At 47.2% G+C, this 13,600-nt stretch overlaps 1 protein-coding gene across 3 annotated transcripts in view; it reads right to left on the reverse strand.

The window, feature by feature from the left end:
* Positions 1–971: 971 nt before the first annotated feature.
* SPNS2 (SPNS lysolipid transporter 2, sphingosine-1-phosphate) overlaps positions 972–13,600 on the reverse strand; it is a 163,383-nt gene continuing 150,754 nt past the window's right edge. For 2 of the 3 annotated variants that reach the window (XM_054166683.1, XM_054166680.1), the window contains one exon: positions 1,067–1,111. Coding sequence is in view for 1 of the 3 variants with exons in the window: in XM_054166681.1 (XP_054022656.1) it covers positions 1,069–1,111 (43 nt within the window). In the remaining 2 variants the exon portion in view is untranslated. Of the gene's footprint in view, positions 1,112–13,600 lie in introns of all 3 variants that reach the window. The other variant, XM_054166681.1, reaches the window with a different exon arrangement.

Raw genomic sequence — 13,600 nt, forward strand, 5'->3', positions numbered from 1 at the left:
TGGACCCAAAGAGAAATAACACAGTGAAAACCTGAGTGTGTGCACAGCACCCAAAGGGTTCAGTGCTTTGCAAGGCAAGCTGCAGCACCACCACCTGATAACTCCCTTCCAGAATGTTTTTGAGGATTCTTTTTGTTAAGACCCTCTTTGTCTAAAAGCTGCTGATAAATAATGGTGTGGGGGGAGCTCACATCCAGCCCAGGGACTGGGTGAGGTGCAGGCAGGCTGAGCATATCCTCAGCCTGTACCAGAATCCATTCCCCTCTGTGGCAATAACCCATCTGCTCTTCTAGAGATTGCATTAAATCTACTTTCCCCCCCCCAAAAGGCCATTTTTAAGTGTGTTCTGATTTTATGATTAGTCTTTCAATGCATTTCATTTGGGAGAAAGAAAAATCTCTTCCTCCCCTCCCCCCCAAAATAAAAAGGGCTTTAATTACTTTTGGCTACAAGGAAAAGTGCTGGGAAGTGTTTATCAATCACTGCAGCTCAGAGCTGTGGTGCTGTGACTGCTGCTGAGTGATAAGAGCAGCACCAGGGAGAAGAAAGGGCAGTGGGAGTGGGACTCCCTCTGGCACACTGCTGAGGCCTCAGCTCTGTCACCCTGGAGCAGGGGTCACAGTGGGGACAGTCCCAGCAAGCTCCTCCCCTTGCCAGAAAACATTTTTGCTGCAGGGAGTTTGGACTGTGCTAGGAAATGGTCATTGGATAGTGAGCAGATGTTGGAGCAAGAGCAAGGCAGCTGCAGGCTTTATGAACACAAGCCATGTGCTAAGTTGTGGCCTCAGTCATATCTGCTGCTGGTCAAGGGATGGCAGGGTCCTGGCTGCTCAAAGAAGGGAGCACCCAGCTTCTGGAAGCAGCTCACTACAGTAAGGGACACCTGGGTTGATCCTTGGTTTCCCTGTTCTTCATTTGCTGCTGTTTGGGTTGAGGGTGGTAAAGGTGCAGGCTGTGGCTGTCTAAGGTTGACTTCTTTCCAGTTTATAAGGGGAGAAAGGGGCTGGCAGGGGGTTTGGTGCAGGCGTGGAGCTTGAAACCCGTTGCTGGTTTGGGTCACTCACCGTCTCAGACTTTCACAGAGGCTGGTGGCATCACAAGTGGATTCACCCTGATGAAAGCAAAACAGAAGTGACATGTGAGAGGTACAATTAGTGGAGGAACAGGCTCCTAAAGCCACACCAGCCTATTAAATCCAGGTCCCTCTTGCTTAACAGCTTCTGAAGAGCCGAGGGCATTAACAGCTGCCCTGCACAGAGGTATGAAGCTGAACCCCTCGCACACAGCGGCGGCTGATAGCAATCCTGACAGTTGCTGGAACATGCCAATTAATGTTGCTGACACTAATTGACAAGGATTTGGGAAGGTCCCAAAGGCATTCAGGCATAGCAATTGTTTTCCTAAGCCAGTAACAAGGCTGTTGATACAGTGGCTGTGGAGCGGTGTCCTTCAGCCTGACAGCGTCGCTGTAAACAGGCACTGCTGAGAAAAATTAAATTAAGGAGAAAAAAAAGGAGCTGCCTTTCGGTTTTCAGCTCCTGATGACCTGCTGCTGTTCCAGGCAGCTGCTCCCAAGTGATGGATGGAGTCCAGCAGGGACTGCAGTGTCACCAGGCAGAAGCTGTTCTCGCCACGTGCCGGTCCTGCACCTCCTGCCGCTGAGGGGAGCAGCTCCTGCTCGTGCCGTGGGGCACCCAGGGAGAAGGCAGCAACAGCTCTGCAAAGCTCATCCCTTCAACCTGCTCCTCACTGCACTATGTGCCCTGTGCAGGTCAGCCTTCCTCATCCACAGCTCTCCCCCTGCAGCAGATCACCTCTCCTTGCTCTTGCCTGCCCAGTTCATGGTTACTTTGGGACAGGCTCCTCTGGCAGTGTTAAACACAGTGGGGCTCCTGCGTGGCTGTTAAGTCACCCTCAGACTCTGAGGCCTTTGGGACTTGCCTTCTGTCCTGGATTCTTACTAACCTCATGAGGAAACTCCTGGATTCTAACAATAACAGCCCCTACCTCCCCTAAGGACCTGGCTTGGTGCTGCCACGTTTGAGTGTCTTGACCCAAATGCACTCCAGCTGTGCTTGGTCAGTAGGAGAAGAAATCTGAGTCACTATGGAGGAATCTGCTTATACCATGGGGCAGTGCTAACTTAAACCAGCAAATACACTGAAAGAGCAGGATTTTATACCTTAAAGGTCTGCAGCAGGACTTTGCCATCACAGACATGCCAAAGCACAACTGTTTTTCTGAATCTGTGAAAAATGTGGGCAGATTTGCAGGGAAGAGGACAGAAACCATCACCACCTGAGGTCCTGCCAGATAAGAACTTCTCAGGGAAGCAGCATTTTCCTTTGGAAAATGCTGATGCATTAAAACTCCTCTGTGGCTCTTCACCAGACTTCACAGCTGACCCTTGTCACTGGAGAGGGATGATGCTGGGTTCAGACACACATTCCAGGCTAAAAATGAAGCAGTGCTGAGGGGACACCTTCCAAGAGATCTCTGCATCAGAAACTGGCACAGTTCAGCCTACAGCTCTTAACCTCACATCAACCTCACAGAAAACCTATCTCCAAGATGCATAGAAGCCTCTGTGCCTTTTCTGCCTTTCCAGGCTATAAACCAAACTCCTTTTGATGCAGGAGCTGACCCAAGATTGTAGAGCTACCAATCTGGGTTACCCTTCTGGGCAGTGCATCGTACTCAAGACGGAACAGGAACTATCAGAACACATCAGAGAGAGAACCCAGAGAAGCAGGAAGTAAATTTATATGCCATGAAGCCATGAAACAAAGGAAGGTGCTAAAGTGGTTGACAGTCATGTCCCTCACCATGTGAGGCTCATCACACAGTTTTACAAAACACAGAATATAGCCAGAAAAAAAAGAGTTTGCTTTGCCATCACTCCAGCACAGAGAGAAGCCACCTGCACTGCAGACACAGCAGCTAAACACACACACAACTTCCCTGGAGAAGAGGAGGCTCAGGGGAGACCTTATTGCTCTCTGCAACTACCTGAAGGGAGGTTGGAGCCAGGTGGGGGCTGGTCTCTTCTCCCAGGCAACCACCAACAGAGCAAGAGGAGGTTTGGGCTGGATGTTAGGAAGTTCTTCCCAGAAAGAGAGATTGGTCATTGGAATGTGGGCCCCAGGAAGGTGATGGAGACACCATCACTGGAAGTTTTTAGGAGGAGACTGGATGGGGTGCTTGGTGCCATGGTTTAGTTGATTAGATGGTGTTGGGTGATAGCTTGGACTTGACGATCTCGAAGCTCTTTTCCAACCTGGTTTATCCTGTCCTGTCCTATCCTATCCTATCCTATCCTATCCTATCCTATCCTATCCTATCCTATCCTATCCTATCCTATCCTATCCTATCAGTTCAGCCTCCTGTGGGGCCCTGCATAAGTACTTCTGTTGTCCCCAAGTCATGAGAGTTGTTCTTTGCATTTTAACCCATTTCTTTCAACTTTCTCTCTTTTACAGATGGGAACAGAGGCCTAGAGGGGCTAATCCTGAAATGCATTTGGAAGATGTCACGGGAAATTAGACCCCACAGGACTTTGAGAACCTGCTGGGGACAAAAGTGACTTTCAGAGATCACCCAGGAAGCCAGTGGGCAGCAGAGAGAGCTAAAAGTCTCCCAGCTTTCAGACAGCAGCCTTCACTCTCTCTGAAGCACAGTGCTGAAGAGAGTGGTCACTGCCTGAAGCACAGCCCAGTTTCACCGAGGCTCAGCTTACAGGTGGCAGAAGCTCAAGCTCTGTTTACTTTCCTTTTTTTCAAGCAAAACCACTGCTAATAAAACTTAGCTTCTCTTGTGGGGTCAGATGTGGTGCATGGACTTGAGCTAACAAGGCTCAAGAGCAGCTGAACCCCAGCTGAGGTCCCCCTTTGCCTTTCTAGTAACGCTGATCCCACGCGGACTGGATTGTCGCTTCCTATTTGGTGCTATCTGCTGCCTCAGCCTTGCTCCCTGAATTGTTCTATTCTCCCTGCAGTGTTTTCTCAAGCTTGTGAATGTTTTCATTCCTTGGAGAGAGCGGGGTGGGAACCACTCTGTTGTTTCCTGAGGGGTAGGAAACTTCCTTGAGTTGCCTTTTAAGAGCAGAAGCTGTGCAACTTCTTATATTTAGGTTGGGGATTTTTTTTCAATGGGCTCTTCCAGCAGTTAAAAACATGGCTGGCTCCTTCCAACCCCATCATTTCCTCTCCTGTCAAACCTAAATATTTCTTCTAGCTCCTATCAAACCCTTTCCATGTAGTGTGACAGCATCTATAATTCTGAAGTATTTATAAGACTGTCTGTTTAATATTAAACTACATGCTCTGGAGCTGTTAAATATTTATGCTATGTAAAATTGATCTAATTTCACAGCACCTCAGCTAGTTAGAGGACAGCACAGGGAAAAGAAGGCAACTTTAAGATAACAGATGAGTGGCCAGCATCCTTTACAGGTCAGCTGTACCCTCTTTCAGGAGCTGGGCAGACATTCTTCCCCAGATGCTCTGTCCCTTTCAGTCCAGCTGGTCAGCAAGCCAGCAGATAACAGAGATTACAGGTTGTAATGCAGCCAGCACTGCTCTACAGCTCCCAGCACAATCCTGGGAGGCCTTTGAAAGACGTTTTGCTCCCCACCTCCAATCCAAGAACACTCTGCTCCACCTTGTGCAAGCAAGAATCTCCTTTCTCCCCTGCAGCTCCATCTGCCCCAACGACCGAGGGTGGAGGTTGTGAGCAGCAGTGGGAAGTGATCTGCCCCTCTGACTTTCCTTAGCCTAAAGGTCACTGAATGTTTGAGCCCCATGCATGTGTCATGAGCTCAAAGTCAGGATGTCAAGGAAGAACACTCTTCAGTGTGAGCAACACCATCCTGCACAAGGCTCTCAGAGAAAGGCTGTGCTTGCATACAGTTTTTGTGCCTGCTGCCTACACCACTGAATGTTAAGTTTCATAAATAAACCACACAGAGAGTTCAGTATCCTACAGCTTTCCAGCAGCCTATTTGCTTGCTATCTAAACAACCCAGGCTCTGGCTTTTGTAACTGAGAAGCATATTAGGAAATAATGTCCTAATTTTTACAGCCTGCTGTACTTAACATCACTTAACTTTTACAACCACCAATAAAATGCTTCAGTGGGGTCCTTCTAGCCTGCAAATAACTCATGTTTTGACTAGCAGGAGCTCGTTCAGCAGATGACTGTTTGGGCTACAGGGGCAGCTAGATCACTGGCTTTAGCAGCAGCTCCTGCTTGTGATTAAAGACCCTTCTCCTTCATTTCACTGGAGAGAAGTTGGAAGCGCTGTGCAATGTGCTATAAAGTGCCTGTTGGAAGCAATGCTTTAGGAGGAGCAACCAGCATAACAGTCCCTAATGGCACCCTTCAGCAGATTCCTCCTCCCTGTCTGAGCTTCCTTAGATGTTGCTGGGGGAAGGGAGTTAAACAGCTCAAAAAAGGCCTCCTGAACCCACCCAAATCAGAACTTTTGCATGAAGAAATGTTTACATGGTCAGATGTCCAAAGAGACATGATGATGGCCTTAAATCTTTGGGGAGGAAAAAGCAAGTCTCCTTCCATTACAGGTAGTTAAAGGGATTATTTTGGCATCAAAGTGTTGGAGCCAGTGACACACTTGACCTGTATCAGTGATCATGAGCAGCCCAGCCAGGTGCAGCATTCTGCAGTGCCAGCTACTGAACTCAGCAGTAGCAGCCAGCTCTAACATTGCTGTCTGAACCTGGACAAGAAAAAGAGGCTAAGGATTACCATTTATAGCTCCACACCTGTATGACTTTCAGATGTAAGAGGGAATTTGATCAGCTGATAAAAGAACACAGAAGTTTCTTGCACACAGGGTTAGCTCATGCTACTGTTATTATTCCTGCAGGCAACTAACAACACAGGTATGGAGTAGGAGAGCTGGGGCAGCCTTCCACGTTGGGTTTCTTGATCTCCAGATGCACACAAACTCAGTCCATCAGGTGAGTTAAAATCCTAGGGTAGATGTAGTGCTCTCACTGTGCTCTCCCTGACCTAAGAGGACAAGTATAGTTGCAGCTGGAAGGCAGATAAAGATCACCAAGGCAGAGGAGCATAAAGTGGGGTCAGGCACAGGCAAAGTCCTCTCTCTGCACAATAACCACCTCCTAATTTACCAACTGTGCTTCAGACATGTCAGGGAAGTCTGTGTTCCACCACCTTGATACTGCAGGGATCAAATACCTTAAGTAAACCCTTGCTGAAGCCAACTGCCAAAGCACATTAACATTTTAGTAAACAAAGAAGGGAAATGGACACAAGTTTAGAGACCATCCCACTCAGAGTTTCTACCACTGACTGCCTACTGTCAACACCCTCATCAAGAGTCAGCTCCAGGAGGAGATAAAGCTTATTGCAGTTGCCCTGCCAGCAAAACAAACAGGTAACAAAGAACCAGATAAACACCTTAAAACCACAACCAACCACCCCTCATACATTGTCACACTTGTTCATCCCCTCCACAGACCCTACTGCTTTGTCCCACCAGGATTTCACCACATAGCTGCATTTCACTGAGATGTTGGCACATTTCCCTTGAGGGATGCATTAGTGTGGCCAGCAGGAGCAGGGAAGTCATTGTGCCCTGTACTCAGCACTGGTTAGGCCACACCTTGAGCACTATGCCCAGTTCTGGGCTCCTCAATTTAAGAAGGACATTGAGACTCTTGAATGTGTTCAGGGAAGGGCAACGAGGTTGGGGAGAGGCCTCAAGCACAGCCCTGTGAGGAGAGGCTGAGGGAGCTGGGGTTGCTTAGCCTGGAGGAGGCTCAGGGCAGACCTTCTTGCTCTCTACAACTACCTGAAGCGAGGTTGCAGCCAGATGGGGCTTGGTCTCTTCCCCCAGGCAACCAGCACCAGAACAAGAGGACACAGTCTCAAGTTGCACCAGGGGAAGTTTAGGCTGGAGGTGAGGAGAAAGTTCTTCACAGAGAGTCAATCACCATTGGAATGTGCTGCCCAGGGAGGTGGTGGAGTCCCCATCCCTGGAGATGTTCAAGAGGGGACTGGATGTGGCACTTGGTGCCATGGTTTAGTAGTCCTGAGGTCTTGAGTGCCAGGTTGGACTTGATGATCTTTGAGGTCTCTTCCAACCTTATTGGTTCTATGAGTCTATGAAATGCATCAAGTGTCATCTAATAACACACAGGGCCAGCAGGGCCCCGTGGGTGGGCACTGAGTGCATGCAAAGACTTTTGTCCCTGTAGTTTACCAAAGAATTCCATGGCTGCTCTGCTTTCTGTTATTGTTTTGCTCACTGCAGAAGCCAAACCAAATGGTCTTAGTTACTGCAGAGCTCTCTTTCAGCTTGGCTCTGTGCCACACTGGTGAGTGTAACACACTGGTCCCAACAAAGCATCACCTTTCTTGCCAGACACTTCACAAAGAGCAAACCCAGCAAGCTGGAGGGAGACTCCAGTTCAAGTGTGTACCTTTTATGCCCTTCTTTACAGAAAGGTTTTAAGCAGCACAGACTGCAAATCTGTAAGCCACTGCTGTCCTCCAGTGACAGTAGCTGTAGTTGTTATTTTTACCTGTAGTTGGAAGGAGATGGCTTTGGTTCCCTGCTCTACAACAGGGCTCTCCCAGGATGCTGAACAAGCTGCTGGGTGCACTTGTGCCTCCATCTCTTTCCTAAAACGTGGCTGCAGACCATAACACCTCAGCACAATCTTCTGAGCAGGGTGTGAGAACAGCCAAATCAAGGATTGCTTCCAGAGAACATGTCCTGGTTTAGCTGAACCTGAGCTATTTTGATAGCTAAGTCAGCAGCTTTGGGCCAAGTCACTCACCATTACCAACATGCACTGCTGCAGACACCTCCTGCTCTGGTTTAAAAGGCTGCTGGTATGCTGCAGCTAGAAACAGTGACTGAAAGTGAAGATGCTTGAAAAGTGAGCAGTAATAATACATCAACCCAGTGAGTGCTACAGGGATAGGACTGGCATGGCTAAAAATAGTCTACACACTGAGCTTCCTGATGCATCATGACAGCCTCCCAGGAACAGGATCTGTTTGATGAAGCTGAGGTCAGTTTGCTAAAGGAAAAGGACACTGAGCAGAACACTAACAGAATTTAACAAAGAATCAGGCACAGGCATAGCTTCCGTTGGAGTAGGAACCCATTGCTTAATTTATCTCTGCTGCCTGCTTGTGCCCACTCATTTCCACCCAGAGAGGAAGCCTGGGGCTTGTGTAAATCTAAAGCACTCCAAAGCAAAGGCTCCAACAGGACTCCGTTGTGTGCAGCCCTCCTGGCAGCCACTGGCATAGAGTTGCCCTCCCCTCTGGAGATGGGGGCTCAGGCTGCACTGAGCAGCAGCTCTCTGGAGGAGACAGCCTGATGGGAGCTTCGTGCTGGTGATGACAGGTGCCCTGCCAGCTGCACTAAAGAAATGAATTGGCTTCAGTCCCCTTTTCTTCCTGCATGTCAGTGGCTTTAGCAAATGGAATATGATAATCATGTGCAGCAAATACAGGGTGGGTTTTTTTGTTCTCTGTTTGGTACAGCCCCTTAGAGCTGCACAGCCTATGTCAGTGTTTTCCATCTGTTCATTTGATCTAGGTGCTGAGCAATATCTGCCTCCAGAGGAAGAAGCCCAGGTCAGCTTCTGTTTTTCCTCTTTCACAGATCTTGACAGAGGAGAAAACTGGCATGAAGGGGGGAAAAAATCAATAACCTTTCCTTCTCTTTTTGCAGGCAGCTGCAACAGATGTGAAGGTAGAGTGGTTAACAGCACTCAGGATGACTTGGATGGAAATAAATTCCAGTGATAAGTCTGCCTGACTGCTCTGTGGGGGTAAACTACTACTGAAGTCAGTGAAGAAGCCCTCAAAACTTCGTGCCTGAGTCTGTCTCAAACCTTCATGCTCTAGTCTGGCCCTGTATGCATCATTCTGACAGATACTGGTGGGCTCAGAATGAAGGGGGTGGGATTTTAAGTGCCACAGAAAATGTGGGTAACATTATACTCTTATGTCCACTGAAACAATGGAGAAAAGAGCAAGTGGAGGGTTTAGCTTTTTTGTTGGCATGATTGAATGAGGAAAAGGATAAAACATGACCTAAAAAGCAGATGTAGAGTAGAGTACAGTAGAGTAGAATAGAGTAGAGCAGAGCAGAGCAGAGCAGGGCAGGGTAGGATAGGATAGGTTAGGATAGGATAGGGTAGGATAGGTTAGGGTAGGATAGGATAGGATAGGATAGGATAGGATAGGATAGGATAGGATAGGATAGGATAGGATAGGATAGGATAGGATAGACCAGACCAGACCAGACCAGGTTGGAAGAGACTTTTGAGATCATCAAGTCCAACCTATCACCCAACACCATCTAATCAACTAAACCATGGCACCAAGCACCCCATCCAGTCTCTTCCTAAACACCTCCAGTGACAGTGACTTCACTACCTCCCTGGGCAGCACATTCCAATGGCCAGTCTCTCTGGGAAGAACTTCTTCCTCACATCCAGCCTAAACCTCCCCTGGTGCAGCTTGAGTCTGTGTCCTCTTGTTCTGGTGCTGGTTGCCTGGGAGAAGAGACCAACCCCTACCTGGCTACAACCTCCCTTCAGGTAGTTGCAGACAGCAATAAGGTCTGCCCTGAGCCTCCGCTTCTCCAGGCTAAGCAACCCCAGCTCCCTCAGCCTCTCTTCATAGGGTTTGTGCTCCAAAACTCTCCCCAGCTTTGTTGTCCTTCTCTGGACATGTTCCAGCAAGTCTTTCCTAAACTGCCTGGAATCTGATCAGATTTCCTATCTGTGCCAGAGCAGCCTTAGCAAAGAAACTTAGAGTGTAAAATATCCTCCTGCATGATCGAGTCCCTGCGTGCCAAGAACTGTCCTTTGCAATGACAGTGCACATTGACATATTGAATGCATGGTAAGCACATGATAGAAGTGCCTCTTGTACCTTGTGGGGGAGTGCTTTGCAATCCTGTTTTTAACAGCTGATGAGCACTTTAGGGACAGCCTCTGACTTCTTGAAGGTCGCAGCCGAGAGCCAAGACAGCAGTAGGGCTCCAAGTAGTTCTTCATCTGGTGCTCGGACAAGGAAGCTTTGCCTTCCTGTGTCTTCAGGCACATAGAGAAATTCTGTTCTTGCTGTAGAACAGCACTTAAGTAGCTAGGAAGAGTCAAGGAATACTGTTTTCCTTTCTCCATGGCACAGGAGATTAACCTCAAATGGTCACTGTATGTGGGGAATTGATGGGCTCAGAGAACAATAAGTTCTGCCTGCAGCCTCTTCCTCAGCTTGAAGCTAGCAAGAGCCCTGCCAGCACCAGCTGGCTCAATCCTTCTGCCTGTACTTAAGAAAAGCTCCTGCTGCCAACAATTAACTTGAATAGCATATTTCAAATGCCATGAACATTTTGTGCATGGACCACGAGTGAGCTCAACACGTCTGTGAACAACCAGGCTGACCTTTGACACCTTCCTACCTAAGCTGCAGGAAATCCCCAGCTTGATAAGGATAGGATAGGATAGGATAGGATAGGATAGGATAGGATAGGATAGGATAGGATAGGATAGGATCAGAATAGAGTAGAATAGAATACAACAGATTAGAATAGAATAGAATTAGAATAGAAAAGGAAAGGAAAGGGAAAGGGAAAAGAAAGGAAAGGAAAGGGAAAATAAAGGAAAGGAAAGGGAAAAGAAAAGAGAAAAAAGAAAAGAGAAAAGGAAAGGGAAAAGAAAAGAGGGAAAAGAAAAGAAAAGAAAAGAGAAAAGAAAAGAAAAAGAAAATAAAAGAGAAAAGGAAAAAAAGGAAAAGAAAAGGGAAAAGAAAAGGGAAAAGAAAAGGGAAAAGAAAAGGGAAAAGAAAAGGGAAAAGAAAAGGGAAAAGAAAAGGGAAAAGAAAAGAAAAGGGAAAAGAAAAAGAAAAGGGAAAAGGAAAGGAAAGAAAAGGAAAAAAAAGAAAAAAGAAAAGAAAAGAAAAAAAAAAAAGAAGAGAAGAGAAGAGCAGAGAAGAGCAGAGAAGAGCAGAGAAGAGAAGAGAAGAGCAGAGCAGAGCAGAGCAGAGCAGGTTGGAAAAGACCTTTGAGATCATCAAGTCCAGCCTATCACCCAACACCATCTAATCAACTAAACCATGGCACCAAGCACCCCATCCAGCCTCTTCCTAAACACCTCCAGTGATGGTGACTCCACCACCTCCCTGGGCAGCCCATTCCAATGGGCAGAACAAATCAGTGTTTTACCTGGGTGAGACCATATTTTCCATCTGCATGAAACCAGCAGCTCCCAGCTGAAGCAGCAAACCAGCACGTAAAATTCTGCCAGTCCCATTCTTGGTAGCTGCTGGCTCTCTTCATGGAGTTCCAAACGTGGCTAAAAAGCAGGAGAACACAAACCCCAGCTCTGCAAGTAGGCTTTCCCCACCAATAATAAAACTGCTTGCATTTTCTACCACCTCTTGCCTTCCTGCTCTCAAGCCTTTGATTCCATATAAACCATCTAATAGTCAAATCTTATTCCATCTGCAGTCTGTGTAGTCTTGTGTCTCAGATATTCAGAACACACTCCTTGCCTCTCCCACCAGCACAGATCCTCTGCATCCTAATCTGGGGGTTTGCTGCAAATTCAGATGCCTTCCAAGGCCAAGGACAGCCTACCTGGGCTAAACAGGCATTGTGAGCTTATATCACTGTAGGGCATGTTTAATTATTGCTTTTCTTTTGTAAAGCAAAAAAACATCCCTAAACAAACAAAGCAAGCAGATTACTCCCCCTAAGCAGCTGAACATCAGGCGTGAGTGAGCTGTTCCTCCAATATCCCTTCATGAGGGTTGTTAAAATTCACTTGCTGGCCCTGAAATCCTCAAATCCAAACTCTGCTTCAATGCAGCACTGAAATACCTCTCTAAAGGAAGTTCCCAGCCTCTTAAAAAAAACCAAACCAAACACAGCATAAAGTATTACATCAAAGAAATACTCAGAATCATGGAATGGAATGGAATGGAATGGAATGGAATGGAATGGAATGGAATGGAATGGAATGGAATGGAATGGAATGGAATGGAATGGAATGGAATGGAATGGAATTAGAAGTAGAATAGAATAGAATAGAATAGAATAGAATAGAATAGAATAGAATAGAATAGAATAGAATAGAATAGACCAGGTTAGAAGAGACCTTCAAGATCATCGAGTCCAACCTGTCATCTATCACCATCTAATCAACTAAACCATGGCACCTAGCACCCCATCAAGTCTCCTCCTAAACACCTCCAATGATGGTGACTCCACCACCTCCCCAGGCAGCCCATTCCAATGGGCAATCACTCTCTCTGTGTAGAATTTCTTCCTAACATCCAGTCTGAACCTCCCCTGGCACAGCTTGAGACTGTGTCCTCTTGTTCTGGTGCTGGTTGCCTGGGAGAAGAGACCAACCCCTACCTGGCTACAACCTCCCTTCAGGTAGTTGTAGAGAGAATCACCAAGGTTGGAAGAGACCTCAAAGGTCATCAAGACCAACCTGTCACCACAGACCTCATTACTAAACCATGGTGCCAAGTGCCATGTCCAGTCCCCTCTTGAGCACCTCCAGGGATGGGGACTCCACCACAAGCTACCAGGATGCAGCTTGCTCTGTGTCAGTCCAGCATGTGCCACTGTTACTGGAGGGGACTCCATCCTTGGCTGACATCAGGAAGCCATCTGATAGCTCTTTTCTGTCCCTGACTGCTGCCATATAAAAAAACACAACATCAGAGAGAAGAGAAAAAAGAGGGTTGACAATTCAGTGAGTCCCTTCCCCTGCCCCACATAATGGAATCTGCAAAGCCAAAATAAGGTCAGACACTTTGAAATTGCTGCCACAGAGAACCAGGAGATCATTTGATATCTGCTTCTAGAAAAGGCTAAAAATAAGCCTGATGTGAGGCAGAAGACACAGAGCCTGAAAATGGATTGTTCTCATTTTTGCCTGTAATGTAATTTGCAGATGTGCCATGTCTAAGACAGCAGCAAATGTGCATGGGCCAGGGACTGTTCTTTTGGTGGCTTGCACTTATCTAAGCCTGTAAGGAGGATTTTTCTCTCTAGTGTTTGTACCCAGCACTTGGGAAAATGAAAGGGTAATCAGCACTGCTGTCAGGAGGAGTTTCCACACCTGATCAAAGGTGTAAAGAGTATACTTCTTTTTGTTTCTCTTCTTAACTCAGTGTTTAATTGTAGGAGAGAAGAAAAAGCTGCTAGAGCTGTTTTAAGTAACCTGATTCTTGTCATGTAAACAAATGGGTGAAGCATTTAGGCTAGAAATAGACTAGAGTACAGAATTAACCAGGTTGGAAAAGACCTTTGAGTCCAACCCAACACCATCTAATCAACCAAGAGCCCCATCTTTAGGCTTGCAGGTCTCTCTGCAGTGCTGAGTGGTGCTCAGTTAAATAGGCAAAGCCTTTTGTTCTGACCAGCTGCATCAGTGCAGCTATTTGCTGCTGTTGTGTCTGCACCAGGGAGCCTCAACTCACTGCAGCTGCATCCTGCTGCCTGATCTGCATTGCTGTATCTTTGGCAAAGGCATTCAGCATGCAGGATGCAGAGAGGGGCTGACAGGTGGAG

Source organism: Dryobates pubescens, chromosome 13 (assembly GCF_014839835.1).
Source record: "Dryobates pubescens isolate bDryPub1 chromosome 13, bDryPub1.pri, whole genome shotgun sequence".
In the NCBI taxonomy this organism is placed as follows: Eukaryota; Metazoa; Chordata; class Aves; order Piciformes; family Picidae; genus Dryobates; species Dryobates pubescens.